This window comes from Lepidochelys olivacea (genome assembly GCF_965140295.1).
Source record: "Lepidochelys olivacea isolate rLepOli2 genome assembly, chromosome: 2".
Lineage (NCBI taxonomy): Eukaryota > Metazoa > Chordata > Testudines > Cheloniidae > Lepidochelys > Lepidochelys olivacea.
The window spans coordinates 201,199,965-201,217,044 of NC_140412.1; the positions used below are offsets into that span (position 1 = coordinate 201,199,965).

General features: G+C 43.5%; 1 protein-coding gene across 2 annotated transcripts in view; it reads right to left on the minus strand.

Moving 5' to 3' along the window:
* The window catches only part of LOC311516006 (ubiquitin-conjugating enzyme E2 E2), a 335,700-nt gene extending 325,889 nt beyond the window's left edge, over nt 1–9,811 (minus strand). The window contains exons 1-2 of one of the 2 annotated variants that reach the window (XM_084619607.1): nt 9,642–9,811; nt 3,704–3,892 (exon numbers count right to left, since the gene is read on the minus strand). In XM_084619607.1, coding sequence (XP_084475733.1) covers nt 3,704–3,879 — 176 coding nt within the window. In that variant the 5' untranslated portion in view covers nt 3,880–3,892; nt 9,642–9,811. The remainder of the gene's footprint in view (nt 1–3,703; nt 3,893–9,641) is intronic. The other variant, XM_084619606.1, reaches the window with a different exon arrangement.
* Nucleotides 9,812–17,080: the final 7,269 nt, after the last annotated feature.

The window sequence follows — 17,080 nt, forward strand, 5'->3', positions numbered from 1 at the left end:
TAATTCTAATCTGAGATACACAGGGTAATTACTCAGGATAACGTATCTAAAATAAGATTGCTACTACACTTCCACGTGCATGAACAGATTTTTCAAGTGTGTGACAATACATGGCTACCAAACTGAGATCAGAATGAAGCCTGCAGTCTGTAGACTATAATTTAGCACTTGGAATAAGACTAAACTCCAAGGTTGTATTAGTTTTCCAGTGCTGTCTAATAACTATAATGCATGTAAAAGCTGGATGCTTTAAATTATTCTACTATTTCAATTGTGTTGATTCCTGAATTATTTTAGAGTTATTAAAAACAGTTACTGGATGAAATTCTGTCCTCCATTATGCAAACATTATTGGGATTTTGGAGTAACAACTGGATTCAGTGGGGTTACATGTATGTAACGGAGCAGAAATTGGTTTCCGCAAAATATTTGTGCAGTCTTTCTTCACAATCAACTGGTAAAACTCACTATTATTTTTGAAGAGGTGAACATTTCAAGTGAACTGCTATACCTCTAATCCTGCAAGTAGTCCTATTAAGTTGTGTTTACAAAAACACACTGTAAGGCAGTGTTTTTCAAAGTTCAGGTCGCGACCCAGTACTGGGTCGCAGCATGTAAGGCACTGGGTCACCTTGCTCAGCACGCAGGGACTCGAGCATCTCTGGTCAGCACTGTCGACCGGGGCATTAAAAGTACTGTTGGCGGTGCTGCCCAGCTAATGCAGGCTAGTGTATACCTGTTCCAACACTGAGCTGTGCCCTGGAAGCGGGCAGCAGTGGGGCCACAGTGCTCCATGTGCTGCCCCACCCAAAACATTGGCTGGGAACCGGCCAATGGGTGTGGGGAGCCAATGGGGGCAGGGGATGCCTGCAGGCATGAGCTGCTTGCATGCCTCTGCCTAGGAGCCGGACCTGCTGCTGGCTGCTTCCGGGGCACAGCAGTCCATGGTGCGAGGACAGGTGGGAAGCCTGCCTCTGCACCCCGGCACCACCGCTGACCGGGAGCCACCAGAGGTAAGTCAGTGCCCCAACCCTGCACTCCAATCCCCTGCCACTGCCCTGAGACCCCCCCAAAACCCAGAGCCCCTCCTGTACCCCAAACTCTTCATCCCTGGCCCCATCCTGAAGCCTGCACCCCCACCCCAGAGCCCTGACCCCCTCCCACACCCAACCCCCTCCTGCACTGCAACCCCATGCCCCAGCCCTGAGACCCCCCAAACCCAGAGCCTCTCCTGCACCCCAAACCCCTCATCCCCAGCCCCACCCCAGAGCCTGCACCCCAAGCCCAGAGCCCTGACCCCCTCCTGAACCCCAACCCCCTGCCCCAGCCCAGAACCCCCTCCCACACCATGAACCCTCATTCCCGGCCCCACTACGCAGCCCTCACAGCCACATCCCAACCCTCTTCCCCACCCGAGCCCCTCCCACACGCCAAACCCCTCATCCCCAGCTTCGTTGGCTGCGGGCACCACCGATTTTCTTCAACTGGGTCCCCAGAAAAAAAAGTTTGAAAACCACTGCTCTAAGGTGTTTGTCTTAAAATCTCATATTGAGAGGTAAGTACCTTTAAAATTTTATTTTTATTCCAAGCGGTAAATAAAAAGGCAACAGAACCCTATTGGAGTTTACTTTCTTCCCCATATTCTTAAAACATTCCAACTGATTTTCACATATGTTTCAAACAGCCACCTTATCAAGCTAAGAACTTGTATATTAAATTTTCAGCCTAAATAATTCATAAGTGGAGTTACAAGCCCCTGAAAATGGGGTTTGGATAAGAAAGTAGAAACAACTTTAACTGAAGTGACTCTGAAGTTACCAATGTTGATAAGACTAACATCTAAATAAGTCTCTTACTACTTGACAGAATTATTAAACTATACATTTATTTAAACATATCCAAACAATTTTAAGAAGCATAGTTCTTGGAAAACATTTCAACTTTCAGATTCATAATTTTTTTTTAATATTACTATACATGTAAAACTGCTGTTTTACAGTCTGATTGGCAAACATATCTGTCTGCAATTGGAATAATTAGTTTCAGCAGAAACCACAAGCAGATATGATTAAATTTTAAAAGGTTTAAGTAATTTTATCACTGCTAAATGCATGTTAATAAGAGCTCTAAGCTTTGAAGATACAAAACCAAGAATAATAGCGCAACTTCTGACATATCATTAATTTTTTAATACAGTAGTATCCACAGGCCCCAGCCGGAATCATGGTATCATTGTGCTGGGCTCTGTACAAACACAGGAATATGCAGACCCTATTCTAAAGTGGCTACAAGACACAACAAGTTGATGTCACAATAGGAGATATGTGAGCACAGGCAAGGTTAGAAGCAGTAGCAACTACAAAGACCAGGTATTTGCACAATTTGACAGTTCTAAGTTATTGACAGTCATTCTTCTCCCTTTAGTTATAAAATATAAAAAAGTTAGATATTAGTAATCCCCACTGATCCTCTGCCAACTGATAATGGCTAGATAATCTTCTGTAAGCACCATGGTAGAAGCGGACCTTGAGGAAAGTTTTGAAAGGCGGGGAGGGAAGTGGGCATTGGCGCCACAGACTACATAAAGGAAGATTATCCTTGAATAAAATGAAAGCCTGAAGATACACAGGGAAGTGGACAAAATGAGTAATCAATACTGGCATCACTGGCAGGATGGAGAGTGACTCATGAAGATACCAGAGTGGATACGTAGGGAGGTTTAGATCTGTGAGGCTGGTACAAATAAATTATATACTATCAAGTAAAGGTAAAGTAAAAATGTATGAATTAAAATGTACACACACTAGTATTTGCAGCCTATGAATATTTACACACCATATTTACAAGAAACACTAAATGAACACAATGGGGGCCTGATTCTCCTCTCCTTTATACTAGTTTTACAACAGTAACTCCTAATTTAGACTGGTGTAAATTAGTGAAGAATCAGGCTCAGAGTTCTGCATGAGTTAGGTCTGCACATTTGGGTTCTATATAAAAACTCTTAAAATTGTTTTGTATTTGGGTTCCCTCTAATAGGTTTTGAGCATTGCTGCCTAAAGTAATGCTGATGTGACAGGGCTACACTGTTAATGCAGGCTTCCTTTGCACAATCCATGCATGCCAATGATCCAGTGACTGATGTGACAGAGTGGGGTCACTTAAATAGCTATTCGCCAAATCTACTATTCCTCTCAGGAATGGGAAAAAAAAACAAAAACAGAATTAAAACATACCACAGTTTAATGTAATGAAACAAAAACATTTGTTCATTCCATCGTTTCTGACTTGACCATCTGGGAGAAGAAAATGCAGTACCTTGTAGTGATAGGTATTACAGTACTCTCCTAGCATGCTGAATTACTGACTTGTCTGAAATGTTTATGGTTAATTAACTCTAAGTTACACTGACAAGTTTCTCTCTCTCACACACACTTCATAAGAATACAAAAAACTGTCCAAGTTATACTAAGAATAAAACAGTGTCAGTTTCTATCATGCAAGCTAATATTAAACCCATGTGAAAACAAACCAGTCTGTCAAAAAATAATTATTTTTTTTTAAAAAAGTAGCAGCAGCATACAGGTCACATTGCAACCCCAATCAAAGAACTAATGTACAAATTCAATCATATTGTAATAACATTAAGAAAATGAATTAGGCTGATGCCCATCCAAAAAAAAAGCTACGAAGAGCAGGATACCTTTTAGCACTAGTTGATAGTTTAGCAGCTGTTTTGCTGGAGATCTTGCCCTCCTTTTTCTTGGGTTGAACCTGCTCCCTTTCTTGCTCTTGCTGAACACCCTCACGTTGATCTCCATCAGAGCTTCCTCCACTAGTGCTTGGGCTATCATCAACTCTTTGCCCTTCAGTGGACATTTTAGACTCTGGGCTAAAAAACACAAAGACGAGTAAGGAGTCTTTTCTTAAAATGTCTGATAACTTTAGTAACAATACTATGCTTTTTTTTTTTTTTTAACTAGAGATATACAGGGTGAAGAAATTACTTGCATAATACTGTACTCTATACTGCAGTATTGAAGAATCTAGCCACAAACGTCTATACAGTAACTCAAAAGATAGTCATTTTACATCAACTACAAAGTATACAACAAAATACGAAAAACCCTTTTACATATATAAAAAAATATCTAAAGGGAGATGCCCAGAATAAATGTTAAGTGGAAAACAAAACCAAATGAATAAGACAATCAATCCAGGGTTAATGGAGTGGATAGCTCAAGGGATTGGTGATGGGATGAAGCGTTTTTCACCTCTAGGACACTGGTTCAAATCAGGCCCCTTTTGTTAGTAACTGGCAGTCATTACTATTTTAAGACTATTCATTAGCCCACAGGTAAAAAGTCTAGGCTAACCAACTCCCAGTGGATGGGTTTCTACTTCATAGAATTCACATTTTGGTTGGCACACTTGATAGAGAAAGTTCCATTTCTATGTCCTTTTAAGCCTAACCTATCTTTCATAGCTAGAGATGATACTCCCACACCAGGGAGTAAGCACATTGGTGGCGAAACGCAAGGAAATCTGTACTGCTGAAGCCTGTTTGTGATCAGAGGACATCAGACAAAGCTGTCAATGAACACTCGTCACCAAGAAGTCTAACTTTATTATCTCAGTATATTTTATATGCCTAGTTCTCACACTTGTAATATTTAGCTATATTCTTCTTTTCTTCCTTCACTTTAATAATTGCATTTCTTCAACTATAGACTGTTTAAATTAAAATGGTTGTAGTTAATATTATGACTTCTCTAACTGTTGTAAATAAGGCTTTTTCTTAGGGGTTAGATCTAAGATTGCCAAATGCGGTGGCAACGATTGCTGACTGAATCTATTAGAAACCTGAAGCAATACTAGAAGGTCCTTCTTTACCTCAGTGACACCACTATGTTCTCTTTGTGATATTTCATTAAAAACAACTTTAATAGCACATAGGGCCAACTTTTGCTCAGTTACATCTGTGCAACCTACATGAATTCAGTGGAATTGTAATGATGTAATTAACATCAGAATCTGACCTGCAGTGCACAATGAGGTTTATGTTCAATATTGTTTTAGTCTGTGAACTGTGTCTCATTTATCCTTTTAGCCATATACAGAAACCATACGCAGAACACCAGTTACAGAAAACTGTACATCTCAATTATAATATGCTGCAATATTCTCTCAAGAGCCTAAACCAGGATTCCAGACTGACTCTAAAACAGCAGCTCTCAAACTGTGGGTCAGGACCCCAAAGTGACTCCAACCCCATTTTAAAGGGGTCACAAGAGTTGGCATTAGACTTGCTAGGGCCAAAGCCGAAGCCTGTGCCCCACCGCCCAGAGCCGAAACCTGAGGGCTTTAGCCCTGAGTGGCAGGGCTCAGGTTACAGGCCACCTCCCCACGCCTGTGGCTGAAGCCCTCAAACTTTGCCCCCACCACCCAGGGCAGTGGAGCTCGGGCAGGCTCAGGCTTCGGTCCCCCCTCCAGTAATTGATGTAGTAATCTGTTGTCAGAAGGGGGCTGCACTGCAATGAAGTTTGAGAACCCCTGCTCTAAAAAATATGTAAAATGTGCGATAATTTGCTTATATAACCAACTAAAAGTTTAATAGTTTGTAACCGAACATTAGGATGGAAATCTTCTACCCAGACAGTATTCCCAATACATATATGGAAAGAGGGCAGTGGAAAGAAGAAAAAACTTCAGTGACACTGAGGTGGCATTGGAAGAAAGAAAAAAAAAAAAGCAAACAAAGAACCAAAAATTGTGATAGTTGCCTACTGAAAAGAAAAATTTTCTGCAGTTAGGAGCATTACCAAAATCTTAAATTTATCAAAAATATTATATACTTTACTTAAATAATGGCCTCCAATGGGGGCCCGATACTGCAAATGATTATTCATGTGAATAAATCCTAATCACTTTCATATGAATTAAGTCCCTTTGCTTAATTTATATGACTGTTTATCAAAACAGTGATGTTTGGAGGGGTGGGGTTCAGAGTTCTTAAAGAGAACCACAGTTGATGATGATGGCAGCTAGAATAGATTAGTCTTAATCAGTATGAGCTCTTTTTTTTATTATGAAAATGATTATATTGTACAGAGTTAGTGCATTTAAGAATGGAAAATGATGCATTATTTGACTTCTATAGTTAACAGTAAACAATTCTTTTATTTCTTAAATTTTTCCCACAGCAGAGACATAACATTGTCTTTTCCATATTTCACATTTTACACAGATTAATCTTTAGGTATCTACATCCCAGCTGTCAAATCTTAAGGGAGAAAAATAAAGCTTTAAGTTAATAAACACAAGCTACTATATATACTGATAGTTTCAAGATTGAGTTACAATTATTAAATGAGACAAGGTGGGCAAAGTGATCTCTTTTATTGGACCAACTTCTGCTGGTGAGAAACAAGCTAAAAGAAATTAGCTCACCCACCTTGTCTCGCCAATATCCTGGGACCAATATTGCTACAACTACACTGCATACAACTATTAAATGCACATTTTAACTTTGCAGCTACATATAGTTATATTTTCTGTTTCTATTCAGAGGTAAAACAATCTTATATTGCCTTAAAACACTTGAGATATTCTTTATTTGCTCTGCAAGTTTGGATATTGATCTTCCATTAACATTTAATTTTAGAATGAGAGGATTATCCACACAACATATGTATACTTTAAACTGTTGGGGGGGAGGAAGGGGGAAATCAGCAACATCTTTTAATGAAGCTTATGTCCACAGAAGGTCTGCTGTGGAAGATTCTGCTATAAATATTACTATTATCCAAGAACTACTGCACTCACTTCATGAGTTCAGGTTACTACCCAACAGATATATGCAGAAACAGTAGCCCATAATGTACAATTATTGTAACAAGTAATGCCAGCTTTTACAACACGAAAATGTTTAAATCTGTCATTTGATGTCTGGCTATTTTCTTATTTCACTCTCAGAGGCAAATATTTTCTTTACTCTCCCTTTTATTTCATTTAAATAAAAATCAAGTTATATTTTATTTAAGGATTGAAAGCTAAATTTAACCTCGATAAAAGAATATTTAAAAGGGTCTGTGAAGTCAGACTTTCAAATATGTGGCCAAAATAAGAAAAACGAACAATAAGAGAGTGGAAAAATCAACAGGGGAATGACATTGTGGGAAAACATTTTAGTGCAGTTACACAAACACACACACAAAATATTTCTTGAAGCCAAATATCCCCAAGTCTCGTCTCAGTGCAAAGAGAAAAGAAAGACTGTGTCCAATTCTCTGGACTGCTAAATTATGTCACATTCAAAATTTAAACCCTCTGCTGCCCTTTTGCTGAGAGAACTGGATGGAGGGAACAGAAGGGGGATTAAAAGTATTTCCCTGAACACACCATGATTCTTCGGAGACCATTGTATCAAACCTCTTCTATAAATTTTAAGTCAAACATGTTCAAGAGAACCTACGTCTTTCATTTATCGCATGCTTCCCCACCCCCCACCCACAAACAAACCAACAGTAGCAACTAGGGAAAGAGATCCTGGCAATGTGCAGATAGGTCCTGAGGGCAGCAGAGCCAGTGATGAAGTCTTTCTAAAGCTGCCTTAATTCCTATAAGCAAAGATAAATTGAACTTTTCTGCTGGGTCCACGAAAAGCAGCAGCAGGAGCAGACACCTCACTTGATCTTCATTAGAAATCATAAAGGGCGAAAAGATCAGAACATTACAGGAGAGAAAACAGGAGGAGTCCGATTTCTAGCCAACCAGGCCAGTGTCTATGGTTGAGAGAGGGACCCAGAAAGAAATAAAAAGCTGCTGCAGCAGCAGCTCTAGACTGAAACACACGGGCGCACACCCACCCCCCTTGCCTATTTTCCTGCTGCCTGGAGGGGGAGGGGGAGGCACATGTCATAGAGACACAATGTGCAATAATTATGCAGTACTAGAAGACAGCAGTAGACTGAAATGGACACTTTTCAAAATGACATTTATCCTGCACTTTCCAGATACTTTGTGTGGAGGAGGAAAGGGGTAGGCAGAAGGCGGAAAGAGAGGCTGGAAGGAAAAGGATTAGGGGTGAGAAATAGGTGACAGTGGATGATAGAAGAAGACATTGTAAGGAAGGCATAGGGGTCATATGAGGAAGAGATGGGGGGGTTGGGCAAAAAGAGCTAAGGGATTAATTTACTCCTGTCATCGTGCAGTGGGGTGGTTTAGATCCCTCTCTGCTGAAGAGGGGGCTGTTGCATAGGGTAGAATTCCTTACTTCTGTTTGCCAATTCCCATCCTTATGTATTTCTAGAAGGGGGCGGGGTGCTCCCCATCCCACTCCTTGGGGGCAAGGGGTTATAATTGTGAGAACTGGGAGATAAGGAAATAATGTGGGAAGAAATTATTTGACTCCTCTATGTGTTTGTGCATGAGTGCAAAGAGAGGATAAGGGGAGTTTAAGAACAAGGTACTAAGGAGAGGGAAGGGTATTTCTAGGGGATAGAAGGGCAATGGAGAGGAGAGCAAAAGATACAGAAGTGGGGATATAGGGATAATAAGAGGGGCAAAAGAAAGTGCCTTTGCCTGTGTGTGGGAGTATTGTAGGGGATAGTGAAGGAGGTATTGCTAGAGGATGCAGGTGTTATTGTAGAAAGATTTGGAGAGGAGGCATTTCTAGGACCCTGGGAGAGGAACAGAGGCAGGAGGAGTGGGTGGAAAAGGGGAATTGATGGGGTTAGGTCAGCAGGACATGGTGGGGAAGAGGGTGACAGGGGGTAGATGGAGCGATTGCAGTGAGATGTGGTGGGATGTCAGAGGGCAGGTGGATGGGGTAGCAGTGATAGAGGGGACATGAGGGGTTTGGGGAACTGTGGGATGGATATAGCTGGGGCAGAGGACATGGAGATGCATAGACAGAGTTGGCTAGGGAACACAGCGATGGACAGATAAATGGGGCAGGAGATATGGTAAGGGTGGGAGAACAGAGAGAGAGGGTAGGGAGGATGTATGGATCTGTGCGGCTATGGTTGGGGGACCTGGGGATGGATGGATGGGGCAGATGGATGGGCTGAGGAGAGGTGGCAAGGACATAAGGAAGGATGGGACTATAGAAAGGGGCTGGGGTGGGGAGCCAAAGGGAGCAGGGGGACAAGTTGTGCTGGGTAGCAGGGGAGGTAGAGAGATGGGCTAGCAGGGAGGTAGTGGTGGAGGAAGAGGAACTGGGCAGAGGGCAGGAGGAGGTTGGGGGGCAGGCAGTGCCAGAGAAGTAGAGGAATGGAGTGGGGATCAGCAGAGGGATGTGGGGGTGGCAGGCAGTGCCAGGAGAGTAGAGGAATGGGACAGGGGGTTGGGGAGAGGGGGAGAGAGCTTTATGCTGGAGGGGCAGACAGTGCTGGGGGCAGCTGGATGTGGGGGGGTGTAAGGTGATGGGGGCAGGTATTGCTGGGGATAAAAGGGATGGGTGTGGGGGCAGGAGGGTACAAGGGAACAGGCGATGCCCTGGGTGGGGTGCGGCGGGAGAGGGACGGGGCAGCAGGCAGTGCTGGGGGGGGGGGGGTTAGAGGAATGAGGCGGGGGGGCAGAGACAGCAGGGGGATGGGGGCAGGCGGTGCTGGGGGGGAATAGGGAGGGGGAGTCGTTACCTGCGGGCGCAGGGCTAGGGCTGGTGCCGGCTCAGGCTACGGGCGCGGCGCGGCGGGCGGCCCGGCTCGGGCCAGGCGAGGGGTGGGGGCTACGTGCTACCCCCTCGGCTCCTGCTGCCGCCGCCGCTGCCCGAAGAGAAGTGAAGCTGCCGCCGCGCGCACCCGACCCCGCCGCGCGCGCGCACCCGACAGCCAATGAGCCCGGACCTCGCGGGTCGGGGGAGGAGCGGGCCCGCGCGCACGTTCTCAGAGGGGGAGGAGAAAATGACAAGCGAGCGGGCGCGGGGGTGGAGGGGTCTGGCGGGAGCGCGCGTTAAAGGGAAACACCGGTGGGAGCGCTGGGGTGAGGAAAGTGAATCGGGTGCGAGAGGTGGGCGGTGGGGGAGCTGGGTGCCGTGGGGCGGGGTTAGGTGTGGGGGAGCTGGGTGTCGTGGGGGTTAGGTGCGGGGGAACTGGGGGTGTGTGTGGGGGGGGGTATGTGTAGGGGAGCTGGGTGCCCAGCTGTGTGTGTGTGTGTGTGTAGGTGGGGGGGGGGGAGTTATGTGTAGGGGAGTTAGATACATGGGGGATTACGTTTAGTTAAGGTGGTTGCATTGGGGTTATGTATGGACATCGCTGGGCTGACCACCGGGATGGATGAAAGGAGGGGCTAGGTCTGGTGGAAGCTGGGTGCTGAGAGGGCTAAGGTGGGTACATTCCAGGTTTAAATACAAGGTGAGGGAGGGCATAGGAGGCAAGGATCTGCCCTAGGTCAGACCGGTGGTCTCTGGAGAGTTTCATCATCCTAGAGGGAGATTTGGAATTTCCCCTTCTGCTTTTTTTTTTTTTAACTATTATTACATATTGTAATAAGTTCCAGAGGCCCCAATCAGGATCAGTACTCCATGGTGCTGGTTGTTTTGCAAACACATAATAAAAGGCCAGACGCCCAAAGAAGTCAGGGTGTAAATGAAAACAAGATGAAGCAGAGGTGCAGCACACAAAGGAGGACAGTAGGACAGAGGAAGTAGGAGAGGGAGAAGGATGACCATAGCAAAAGCACATGGGAATGCAGATTTACGGTCTTTCTTCTGCTTCTTTGTCCCCTCTGATTTTCTCCCTCTCCTCTGCTCCTCACTTCTCTCATCCTGCCAGTGAGAGCTGCACATTTCTATAGTGCCAGCCCACCACCTCCTTCCATCAGTCCAACTCCTGTTTCTGCCTCAAACACATAGCCAGAGAGGGAAGCCAAATGCCAATCAGGGAGCAAGACCAGAGTAAAGAACTCCCTGATGGATGCTTACATCCTCACACTGGTGGTATGTTTCAGAAGTGAGGGACAAGAATGGAATAGTAATGTGCTTCCCATCATCTGTAATCAATTTTTAGCTAGATTTCACTAAACTTTTTATTAATACAAACCCCTTTTCAATTAACACAGAAGAAACACAAACGATAAATATTTAATGATGAATCACCTTTAGGGGGAGGGATAGCTCAGTGGTTTGAGTATTGGCCTGCTAAATCCAGGGTTGCAAGTTCAATCTTTGAGGGGGCCATTTAGGGATCTGGGGCAAAAATTGGGGATTGGGCCTGCTTTGAGCAGGGGGTTGGACTAGATGACCTCCTGAGGTCCCTTCCAACCTTGATATTCTATGATTCTATGACCTTATTTTCCCTTTTTGGGGGGAATTTTTTTTTTAAATTTTCACAGCATTCCACATTTACATTTCAGTGCTCATCTCTATTTTAGGTGTAAATCAGGTTACAGTACTTATCCTAATTGATGGATGTAGAATAGTGGAGATCACAAATATAAATCTCAGGAACCACTGCTGAGAAACCTAAAGACTGGAAATGCTGTTGGCACCTGTTTTTTGATGCTCTCCCCATTCTTCCTACATATTCTTTCTGTATATTACTGCACAATAAACAATCTTTCTCTCCTTTGATAGATTAACTATTTTGAAATAACTTGTTTTCATGTCCTAATCACGCTCATTTAAAAGTTTCTCCTAGAAATGAAAGGAATTCAAATATAATTCCCACCCATGTTTAAAAAAGCACTGGAACAGGCTACTTCTTATTACCGTCATTTTGAATGGTCCCTTGCAACATGTTAACTCCTATGCTTAAAGACCTGTTTCACCTTATATTTAGCTTTCCACTCTGGTTAACTTTCCCAGACCTGAGAACAGCTCTGTATAGCTCAAAAGCTTGTCTTCTGTCTCTTCCACCAACAAAAATTGGTCTAATAAAAGATATTATCTCACTAGGGTGGCCATATTTCCCAAAGGGAAAATGGGACACCACATGGGGCTAGCCTGAGCCCTTTCTTCCGGTCAAGGTGGCAGCGCAAACAGGACAAATGCCCACTTTTGCCAAAAAAGTTGGGACAGCTGGGACAAGGCCTAAAAACTGATTGTCCTGGCCAAAATGGGACATATGGTCACCCTATATCTCACCTATCTTGTCTCTTATTTTGTATATAAACAGTTGAGTTTTTTTCTGTTCCTACTAAGGGACCTATTGAGAGAAGCTCTTCACATAAGCTAGGAGCAGTACCAATTAGCAATATGCCCTAGATAAATTCTTACAGGGCCAGTAAAAGAGCAATCAGCAGAGCCTGATGGTATAAATAACCTTTTAAGTAATACACACCCTCTTCAAATGACAATAAGTTATCATAGTAAAAGGCCACTGCCTGGGTTGCCAATCTTGTGGTATCAGGAATCACCTGGACATTGCCTTTCTTCTGATAGACCAGGATAGCTCTCCTAAATCTAACCATGGAGATATGCATTTCATTTTCAGTTCTCATACTGAGGCCCTTTAACACTGCTCTGGTAGTTTAAAGGTGCCTTGAAGTGGGCACTGATGATTCACTGAGAATATCCTGTGTGCTGGAAACTTCCCCAGTTGATGTAAAGACTCTACATCAAGCCCAATCCCAGTCCCCATGTACTACACTACAGCTAGTCTAATTTACTACACAGGCAGAATAGGGTCTTGTAGAACCACAGAATAGAGGACATGAAATCCTGATGCCCTTGAAGTCAGTGAGAGTGGGATTGGATATATAACCCTATATTGAACAAGAAGGGGTTAATGAGAGCCTGTGGGCCCAATCAGCCCCACCTCCTTACAGCTGTACAAAGTATCAAGCCTGCAGGGTGGTGACAAAAGAGGAAAAGCCCAGCTTTGGGGTGGTTGGTTTGTTTGTTTGTTTTGAAACAGAAAGAAAGTTTATTGGTAATGCTTACAAAATTACCAAAGGAAACAAAACAACTATGCAACAAAACAACGCAATCAGAAGGTATAACACAGCAGCTTTCAAGAGGGAGAAGTGTTCAGGCTAGCCTGGGCCCAGAGCGGGGGGGCTTCCTGGACACTCGTGGTCTTCCACCCTCCTGAGTTACCTGGTGGCCTAGAGCGGGGGGGCTTCCTCGACACTCGTGGTCTTCCACCCCCTCGAGTTACCCAGTGCCGCGCCCAGTGTCACCGATCCTCCCAAGCTTTGGGGTGGTTGGCTGAGAGAGGGAATAGACCTCCTGAGTGAACCTTGTGAAGGAAGGCCCAGCTGGGGCTGGAATCTAACCAGATACTGCCTTGTATACTGAACAACATTTTCAAATTAAGATCAGGGAGATTTGTGGTGGTACTTAATTTGCTAATAAAGCCCATTTGAATAGACACACATTACCAGTTCCTGTATATTACTTTGGGAACTTGTAGTGTGTGTCTATTAATTAAATTGAAAATGCTGATCAATTTGAATATAAGGGAATGCATACAGGTGGTGCTGGTGGAGGGGCATTCTCTCCCCTTGTCTGGGTTCCTCAGCTGGGTGGGGGCATCTAATATTCAGATCTATGATACACCTCTGCTGGATGTGTGTGGGGGCAGCTGTGGTCCTAGTTGAGAACAGCATGGATTTCATCAAGGGAGAGCAAAAGTGACTAAAAGGTCCCTTTGACCCTCTACTCTTGTCCCTACATCATGTGTAAGGAACTGAGTAACTGAGAATCAGGCCCATACTTTACTTTTTCTTACTCTTTCCAATTTGTTTTTCCTCACACTTTCCCCAAATCTGTGTCTCTTCCCCATGATTCCCTGTTGCTTTTATTGCTACTTGGCTGAACTCTGCTATCTATGCTGGCAACTGTAAAGTGAAATTTACAAGAATCCTGATCTCTGAAGCACTGAGACACAGCAATTTAGAGGTCAAAATTCTTATTCATTTTACATTACAGCTGCCAGCACATAGAGTGGAGTGCAATGGACCAGCATGGAAAAATCTTAGGGCAGTAGCAAAAACAGAAATAATATTAGATTTTCAATTGAATTCATGAATTGTGATTGCTAAAAAAAATCATGTTCGAAATCAAAACAGTCATGGTTGAATCCTGAACAATGACAAGCTTGTTATTTTCCTTGTGCCTTGACAGAAAACTATTTTAAGCAAAGTATTTTTCCTACCATCTGAAAGGAAAATAATTTTATGGGAACGGAAACAAGTTATTAGTAGTTTGTCTTCTTTATTTGTTCTGAAACATGACAAAAACCCCCAGAAGATTAGATTATACTTGTTTATCCCAATTTGTTCAAACCATTAAATATGAAAATAGACTTAAGTCTCATGTAAACATCTACAGACCTTTTTTATTCCCCTATCCTGTATAAAATCAGGACTCTTCAGCTGCTCCTCCTCTCCTGTGCTCTGAAGCAGCTTCCACTAACCGTCATTCAGCTGGAACCAGAAGAAAAAACTAGAACAATAACAATGTGGAATCAGCGATCCTCACAGGTCTCAAGTGCTTTACTATCCAGGATTCTAAAGAATAAAGATAAAACATATTAGGGATGGATGGGAGTGGGAGGGAAGTAATAACTTGCTTCTGCATTCTTAATAAAATCCTGACTTTTTCTTCAAGGTAGGAAATAAATCACTGCTGAGTGTCAAGAGTGGAGGCTTGTTTTTACCTGCTAGTTTAAAGCCTAACTTAAGATAATTGCAGAGGATAATATCATGATAGGTTAAAGACTGAAACTGTTAACAACTGAATCCACGATTTTAAGAATAATCTCTTCTAGCTGCTACAGCAAAAACCTTTATTTTTAAAGCCATTCTAATACAGTGGCTGCAAATGTGGAAACATTCTTTGCATTATCTATCTAATTCTGAGGTGGAAGAAAACATTGAGAGGTGAGGGTAGATAAAATAAGTCAGTATCTTCTGTCCTTTTCCAAATTCCTGTTCTTTTCTACTGGCTTCATAACCTCTTTAACCACATGATCAAAGCTTGGGTTTCTGATCGAAGATGGATAAAATACAGAAGAGCTATTAGTTTTTCTACCTGTGGAGGAAATGGGATAAACAGGTTATGTGTGGTTGAGAAGAAGGTTTCTACAACAAAAGAAATCAAAGTGTCCAACCTTTCCAGCATGAGAGCTGAAAATATTTCAAAAATGTCAGGGGCAACAATCAATATTTTAAGCAGATTGTATGCTCTGGTCCTCTTCCTTTGTGCTGGTTTAGGCAGTGTAAAGGAAACAGAAATTACCCACATATTCTCTGCTGGGGATTCCCCTAGAGAAAGGGAAGTCCCCAATGGCATCAAGACAGTATAGTCAACTCTTATACTCTCTCCCTGCAGATCCTGGTGCAATGGGGATGTTGAAGGTGGGCAGAGGTATACTGGGGCTGGGAAAGGGGAGTGGCAGGAGTTGGAATCATGGAATCATAGAATACCACGGTTGGAAGGGACATACATTCCAATTATCCCCACTGGTTTATTGAGGATTGGGGACCATAACCAGTTTGTGTAAGTTAGGGCAGCCACCAGCTGCTCTAACCAGATGCCAGGCCTAGGGCCAAGTAGAGAATGAGGGAACCATAATTGGTTGTTGATTCTTGGTTTCTCCATCTTTTGGTCTGTCCTGGGTAACTGGGGTGGGAGTGTTACTGTCCTTCGCTACATGTTCCCTTAAGCACAGGTAGAGCCCATCAAACTCCTATCCCGTGCTTCCTTGGGTTCCCACAGCCTATCAGGGAAGCAGGAAAGAGAGGAGCAAGAATTTTTCTCTCCTCCTTCCCTGCAATGCAGCAGTTGGCCCACATAGGAACTATTGGAGCAATTGGAACAGGGAAGGGACAGCAGCCGCGTAGAGCTCTCTCAAATTGCATCATAGCTGTTCCTGGGCCTGCAGAGTAAATGGTGAGAGGTAACTGAGAGGCAACAGGGGTGGGCAAACTTTTTGGCTCAAGGGCCACAACTGGGAATAGAAATTGTATGGTGGGCCATGAATGCTCACAAAATTGGGGTTGGGGTGTGGGAGGGGGTGAGGGCTCTGCTGGGGGTGCGGGCTCTGGGGTGGGGTTGGGGATGAGGAATTTGGGGTATAGGAGGGTGCTCTGGGCTGGGACTCAGGGGTTTGGAGGGCGAGAGGGGGATTGTAGAACTGATCAATGAAATTGTTTTTAATTGTTCATTTTATAATATAACTTCATAAGCAAAGTTTTATGAATGAAACAACAACACTCATTCATAAAACTGGTTACCCTAATAAGTGGCTAATTGAGTTTCACTTTCAATCCAATTGCTGCTTAAATCACTGAAACTTGCACTGTTTCAACATTGTAACTTCTGCTCACTGTTTGCCATTCCTTACACTTGTCCATATTGTAACTCAAACTCAGTTTTAACTTGTCCCAAACTCCATTTTAAAATGCTCACTCCATTTTGTAAACCCTGCTGGAACATTCATTTTGCAAAACTCTGATGTAATCTTATTAGTGTAGTTTAGATGTGTGACTGACATATGTATGGATGATGGAATCAAGCTCCAGCCTCAGCCTGTCCTAATGAAATAAAGTGTAAACATCAACCGCTGAAGATGCAGACAACAGCCCTGACAAAGTAAGAAGAGTCAACCCTAAAAAGAAAAGAACAAAAGTACAATTGAAGAAACATCAAAGCCAGCTCCCAGGCTGAAAGTCCTGCCTGCAATTGACGGGTGATCAATCACACCGAACCCAGAGGCAGCTTGACACAGCAAGACCTATAGACTCTGGATTCAAACTAAAGCCTACAAAAAGGATGGATGAGATGGAAGACTTTGGTGGGTAACATTCTGCTGCCAACATGGAAGGGCATTGGTGCATGCCCAACAGAGACCCAGCTCTTCCTTGTGCCCAGCTTTCCTGGTCAGTTAGCTGCCACAAGCTACGAACCCAAGCCACGAACTCAAGTTACATTCAGGACTGGTAACTAAACAGCAGCTGCAGAACATTTGGGTGTGTGTATACATACATATTAGATATTAGTTATTGGTCATAAATCAAATTGTGTTACAATAAACGTGACATCTTGTCTTATCCCCTGAAATGATCCTGTGTAGTTTTATCTGCATAACAGGATCAGGGCTGAGGCAGGGGGTTGGGGCATGGGGAGAGGCTC